We start from the raw sequence: 6,680 nt of genomic DNA, 5'->3' as shown, positions 1-6,680 counted from the left end.
CATTAGAAATTCAGCAAAAATTAACAAAAAATGTATAATTTGGAAATAGCAAGATTTCACCAGTCTGGCATTATTGGCAATTTCACAGTTGTGCTACGGCAAAACTGCTACTACTTTAACAGTTATTATGAAGCTGATATATGCTCAGAGGTTGCATCTCTGGAAAACTAATACTAAAACATGCTTGCATGCTGCAGTTAAGCCAAGAAAAATGTCTAAAAATACTGAATGGAGATTTAATCAGCAATTCTAAGTGTCATAAAGGCCAAATATTGCTGCAAAGGTAAATGACAGGAAAACACCAAATGAAAGAGTTAAAAAATTTTAAGAAAGTAGTAGTAGCAAGTAACAGTAATCAGTTTTCACTAACTACTGTCAGATATCCTTGTAAATTAAAAATAGGTAGATTCAGAGATAACGCAGATCTGCCCTAAATGTACTTGCATATATTATACTGGATGCTGGGGAAAACCACAGCAAATAATAAATACATATCAAACCATTTAATTACTAGCCACAGAGCAGGGGAAGAAGAAAAAAATCAACATAAAGCACTGTCTGCCAACACACAACTGAATGGGGCTATTATATACCTGTACAAACACATAAACAATACCCAGCTAGAGGAGAACATCTGAAAGCTTCTCTGGAAAACACGGCAAAATAAGACAATGGTATTGGAAGGCACTTTAATAAGGCACTGCAAGCATTATTCTGGTTCTCAGTCAACACTGCAAAAAGCACAAACAACAACTCCAAGAAGTAGAGGCTCCATTAGCATTATGAGAAGGTTAAAAATCAGTGGGGTTTGAAAGCGAAGATTCACATGTAAACCATAGGAAAAAAATATTTTAGTTTTCATATTTGATAGCTTCCTTGTATTATCCTTAAATCAGACCTTTTTGGAAAATTATTACTAAATGTCACTAGATTTGAACAAAACCAAATATTCTTCCTGTTTGAGCTACAAAATAATTAGTACAAATGAAGAACACAAGATACCTAAGGGTGCTCAATTAGAAGAGAAGCTAAACAGAAAAACAAAAGGGATAGAAACTAGTTCAACAGGAAAAGCATTTTTTGACATAGTTTTATTTTGTGGTCAAAGCAATTGATGAGCAAAAGTATATAGTGTAACTGTCTATAATGAGCAGGTCAAAAGAGGTAATTTCAGAGGTCACTCCAAGTTATATGTTCTCATTAATTTTCATAACTTAAAACAACTTCTAAATTTAAAATTCTTAACTATTTCAATACAGTGTAAGTTTGGACACAAATTGAAAAACAGTATAAGCCAATGTAAATACAGTGCTGTATTGCCTCTTCCTTCCCTCTTGGAATGAGTTCAGGGAGCTCAGCCAACAGAAAACAAAAAAATGCTTCTCCTGATAGGTTTCCTTCTGTTAGTTTAGCTTCCAGCTTAACCAGCTCATTGGAAGACTAAAGATAAAATGGAGAAAAGGATACAGAGACCTAGAATATGGCCTGCAAAGAGTGGAAGCACCAAGGTAGATTGTTTTCCGTTGTATAGCTGTGTCCCGCTGGAAAGATTTGATTGGCATAAACAGAGAGGAAATACAGAGTGATTTTGAAAAGCACTGTGTATAAGAACAAATTTTAGATACATTTAGATACATAACAAGTTATGCAGACATCACCATGATTTACCTGTAAATAAACAATCTTCTGAAACACATCTTCTCTCATGCTCATCTCCACATCGAAATTAGAAAGCTTTTTGTCAGCTTCTGTACTTGCTAAGCGTACCTCTTTGTCAGGTGAAATGTGCTGGGGAAAATCCAACATGCTTCTTTCCACTGTTTAAATAAGAAGCAATGAACACAGAAGGTTAGACGTGCCTTAAGGATAAGGAACTTTCCCCCTTCTGACATTTACAGAAGACATAAGAAACAAATATCCAAAGCAACTTGACGCTTCAGATCAGGCTTGAAGCAAATAGTTATTACATATAAAGTAAAAACGAATAGGCAAAAGGACAAAACCACATACCATAGTATAGAGAAGCTATCTATTACCCAAGCCTAATTATCTCATTGTCTTCCACAAAATCAACTGAAAGGTGTATAAATATGATACAAATAGTTCATCTTCCAGAAGTCATGTAAGTGAAGACTGACATTGTTTCATAGCTGGCACAGATGCTTCCACGTTAGCACCTAAAAGTCAAAAGCTCTGAATCTTTCAAACATGCCCATCTGTCCTGAAGTTATTTTTATATTGTTATGAGCTCACTGTCAAATCCCCATGTACAGCACTCCTCTGTGTTTAAGGCGAACACAGAAGATACTATGTATTCTGAACTTTTAGAAATTAGAAGCTGAGTAATATTACTTTTATAGAATATACTTTTGAGATTAAGTAAATCCTTGCTTATTAAAGGAATATTACATCTTATAATGAGATTGAATAGAAATCCTGAAGTAGAAATCAATTCACTTAATTAAAAATCAGTTATAATGTCTCTACCCTTTACCTCTCCAAAACTACATTTTAGAGTAACAACATTTTAGCAACACCATTTTAGCCTGATTTAAAGCTTTGTAATTTTATGTAATGTGCAGTTGTTTTATCAAGTCCTGAGATACTCTCAGCCCTTCAGAAATCTCTGGAATGCAAACATGGGCATATGGTTCTTCTTGAAGTCCATAGGAAACTTTCCCCTCTACATCCTGCCCTCATGCCAAAATGTTTAAAAATGATAAGGTGAGTTTAGGCAGTTTTCAACTGACTTGTAAGGCCTGTTGTCATCTCTGGTTTTTGGGATAATAATTTCCAGTTACTAGGGCAGGCCTTTCATGTGGAAGGAACACACTGGCTTTAAATTCTAAGGTTCTAATGGAAGTCTTGCTGTGGTAATACTTATTATATGCCATGGGCTATTTCACAGTAAGTCATGATAATGTCACATACAGCTTTGAAGATTAGCATTAAAAACTGAAATGTGACCCATTATGGCAATAGCATGTAGTGAAAAAGGTATATTTTGGATCAACTCTTAGTGGCTATGCTGAGAAGCTGATAGCCATTATTTTCCACGTCAAACAAGTGTTTCCTTCTAATTTAATTTAAAGAAGAGAGTTTTATGCCTTGGTAAAAAGGCTTACAAAAATTATACCAAATACATTGGTACAATTAAAACTGAATCTGGCAGGAAGTTGGCTGAATGAAGATTACTCAGTCTTTCTGCCAGCATAAATTCCAGCCAGTTCACTGTATGTGCCTAAACTGCAATTTTAAGTAATGTGAAAGCCAGACTAACATTACAGTACAATAATTTGAGCTGCAGGCTGATCTTGTTTGCTAGTCAAAGCTTTTACTCCAAGCCAAGGTTGCTGCTTTCAGCACTTCTGTGGCTACTGCAGATTTTTTAGAGTATTCAAAAGAACTTGACATTTATTACACTGACTGCTTTGTAAGTAATGCAGCCACCATCTGACAGGTTTTTCAAAACAAAGCCACTCAAGACAGGGTTCATATTTTTCCCACTCCTCTGACTGACAATTATTAACAAATTACCTCTATAACCTGTTTTGACCATCAAACTCCATCCATACACTGACATGTCTGGATAACTCAGTAAGAACAATCTAGATGTGAGTGCATGATGAACCTCTCCCCGGATTCTACAAGGCCTTGCAAGCCATAATACAAAGGTAAGCAAGTAAAACAGTCTTCTTTCAATAATGCATTCAAAAATTCCTTCATTCTCAACCATCACATTTTCTCCACTATCGGTTTACCAACCCTTCCATTGCTCCATTTGACTCGCTTGTCTCAGATTCTGCAGTGTCTGAAAAAAAGCACTGCCTACCAAGTTTAATGTATTACACATACCAAAGACACTGCACACTGTCCCCTGCACAGAGTTGGAAAAGAAATCAGGGGACCAATGCAGTTCTCTGCATGTGTCAAAGACATCAACAGCACAGTTTAGTCAATCCTTGTTTTTATCTCTAGAATAAAGGAGTAGAACTTTGTAGCTGATCATGTTACATATTGCTGAGAGGTCCTGAAAGATCATTATGACCAGAGGACTCTTGAGAGGCCTCTACACAATAACAGTAGGGATCAAAATTGTAAGCAGTTACTATTTTTTCTCAATGTTTCTTTATGTGAAGATGGAATGCCCTGTAGAAAGAATCACAAAAAATATACACTAACCTGCGTATTCCACTTCTATGTCTGCCAAAGCCCGTACAGTATTTTCATGTGTTACTTCTTCAATATCAAGCATCCCGACTCTGTCATAGACATGCTTTGTCTTCCTGATAAGTTCTTCTGTTCTTGTTCTAATTTCCTCTGGTGACAGGTCCCATCTCAAAAGGTTTCGGCCTGATGCTATGTATGAAGAAGCCTTAAGCTGGCTAGTAATTTCTGTTCCTAATGTCATCCTCAACACAAGCAGTGGCCCAATGGACCTAGAAGTATAAAATTGATCTTTGCATAGCAAGGTTCTAGTTCAAGAGATAGAGTACAGTAAACATTAAAAAACCCAGCATCAGCATATTTTTAGAAGCAAGAACAAAGTCCTTTTTAGAGCCATAGCTTGTCCAGCAAGCTGTTACTTTTATGAATTAAGTCTAATTTTAAATAAATCTGCCTTCTATCTTTACCATTTAGGGTATGACTAAGTGCAAACAGGGACAAAACCTTTGCTATTGACCAAACTATACAGATTACGCTACTACTAACCCTTCTAAGAGAATTGCAGTTACTGAAACTTCACAGATAGTACTTGTATTTTTGAAGTAAGGAATAAAACCCACATATTGATTTGCAGATGATGAACAAGAAGACTGCAAAGATGCACAACATAAGACATAAAACATATCACTTGATCATGTTCATTATGGCAAATAATTTTACATTTATACAGGATGTCTGCAACATAATCAACATGGAAGGAAAACTTCTAGTTGTTACTCACTTGCAAATGTATTCCTTTAATTGTTGTGGATTTTAAATAGATGGTTTCACTCTTTTGCCAGAAGAGGTATATATGTTTACTGCTTACTGGAAATTATGTACTATTAAACCTGATTATATAAATCAACTGTATTTCAGCTTTAGCTAGGAGAAAGATTTACATACGCAACCGATCTTAGTGCGCTAGGCAATCAATGCCTTTGACAGTATTAAAAAAGTGACTTGCAGCAACGAATCCAAACATGTTAAGAAGAAACTGGCTTCAGAAATACAAGCTTCTACCTTTCCACTGCAACAAACCAACACTCAACTTAGTTGTACAAAGGAGAAGGATACAGAATCAGGCAACTGACTGAAGTGGGGCTAACAGAAACCCACAGAGCCAACAAGGTGTCCACCCAGTGACTACATCAGTAGCTCAGTTATATATGAAGTAGTTGCTGAGGAAGATAATAATTTGATGATAATTAAAAGACAGCCTGCATTCAAGGAGTAAAACTTGCTGCAGTGTTTACTATCACAGGAAGATCACAAGAGCATCACATGAGAATCTCTGCCTGTCAGAGACTTACTGTCTTCCTATTTCAGCCACATAATTAAAAAAAAAATCTTATGTTGTTATGTAATATTGACAACTTAAAATTTTCAGCCATAACTAAAGAAACACACAGAGAGCTTCCTACAAAAAGAGATGCTTAATTAACACTGTTTTTACATTAAGTAACTTTGTTTCTTAATGCTAGCCACTGTATCTGTATTGATTTTATAGTAAAATCTGACTGGTATGTCCATAAGTGCATGAACAGGTTCTGGCATACAGTGCAGAGAGCAAGAAGGATAGGCAATTTTTGACTGAAGGAATAACAAAGCAGAAGACTGAAATGCCAATAAACTAAAAAGGGCTGCACACATGGCTTCTGTTTGAAGGGAAGACGTTTTGTTAAAAAAGGGAATTTCTGTAGAAATAGCTTAGCCAAAATTATTTTTATGCAAGACAAAACCAAAAGACAACATTTCTATCTACACTTTAAGTTGAAATTTTATTTTCCTTATTCTTCAAATTCTTCCATAGCAATGTAGGCAAGTTGCTTACTCTTCCTTTCTACTGGGAGAAAGAAACATCAATGTCCAGAAATACTGATGATTTCACTTGGAAAGTGAAGTCTGAACACAGAACATTTGTTCCACCTCTGTTCTTTCTCTCTGATACCAAATGACTTCTGTCATTAATGCCTTAGTTGCTTCTCCACTGGACTACTGACACTTGGAATCTCAGAAGTCTACAATAAATGAAGCTGTTCTCATGAAAGCAAAAGGTTAAGTATTAGCATACTCAGAACACATTAGTTTCCCATCTCCAAAACCCACTGAACTCTACCTTATATCTACAAAACAAATTAAAGAACGCTACTTCATTAAGTCACAAACAGATTCCCACTAGACTGCCCTATGTCTAGTTTTTCACACATTGCTAGCACAGCTCTAGTACAGCCTCTTGGAAGCTGAAGGGGAACCTCCTCAAAAATAGTTCAAGGCTCTGAATTCTATCCCACACCACCCACCCCAAAGAACATCAGGAAAAATACACAGTGTTCTGAATTAAGGTCAAAATAAAAGAGTTAAAGGAAAACAGCAACCTGAACAACACAAAAGTATGTTAAAGTGCAAGATATTAAACAGATGCTCTTTTTTAAAGGGAACCTACGGCTTTCTGTCATTCAGTATCTTCACCT

The 6,680-nt window shown here is 35.9% G+C and overlaps 1 protein-coding gene across 2 annotated transcripts in view; it reads right to left on the bottom strand.

Annotated features, from left to right (window-relative positions):
* Positions 1–6,680, bottom strand: part of NLN (neurolysin) — a 54,285-nt gene that overhangs the window by 37,554 nt on the left and 10,051 nt on the right. For both annotated transcript variants that reach the window (XM_017811138.1, XM_017811139.1), the window contains 2 exons: positions 4,183–4,439; positions 1,669–1,817 (listed from right to left, as the gene is read on the bottom strand). In XM_017811138.1, coding sequence (XP_017666627.1) covers positions 1,669–1,817; positions 4,183–4,439 — 406 coding nt within the window. The remainder of the gene's footprint in view (positions 1–1,668; positions 1,818–4,182; positions 4,440–6,680) is intronic.

This window comes from Lepidothrix coronata, unplaced genomic scaffold (assembly GCF_001604755.1).
Source record: "Lepidothrix coronata isolate B3197 unplaced genomic scaffold, Lepidothrix_coronata-1.0 Scaffold31, whole genome shotgun sequence".
Lineage (NCBI taxonomy): Eukaryota > Metazoa > Chordata > Aves > Passeriformes > Pipridae > Lepidothrix > Lepidothrix coronata.
Note: the sequence above shows the minus strand (reverse complement) of the source record. Positions and strands in the feature narration are given on the sequence as shown.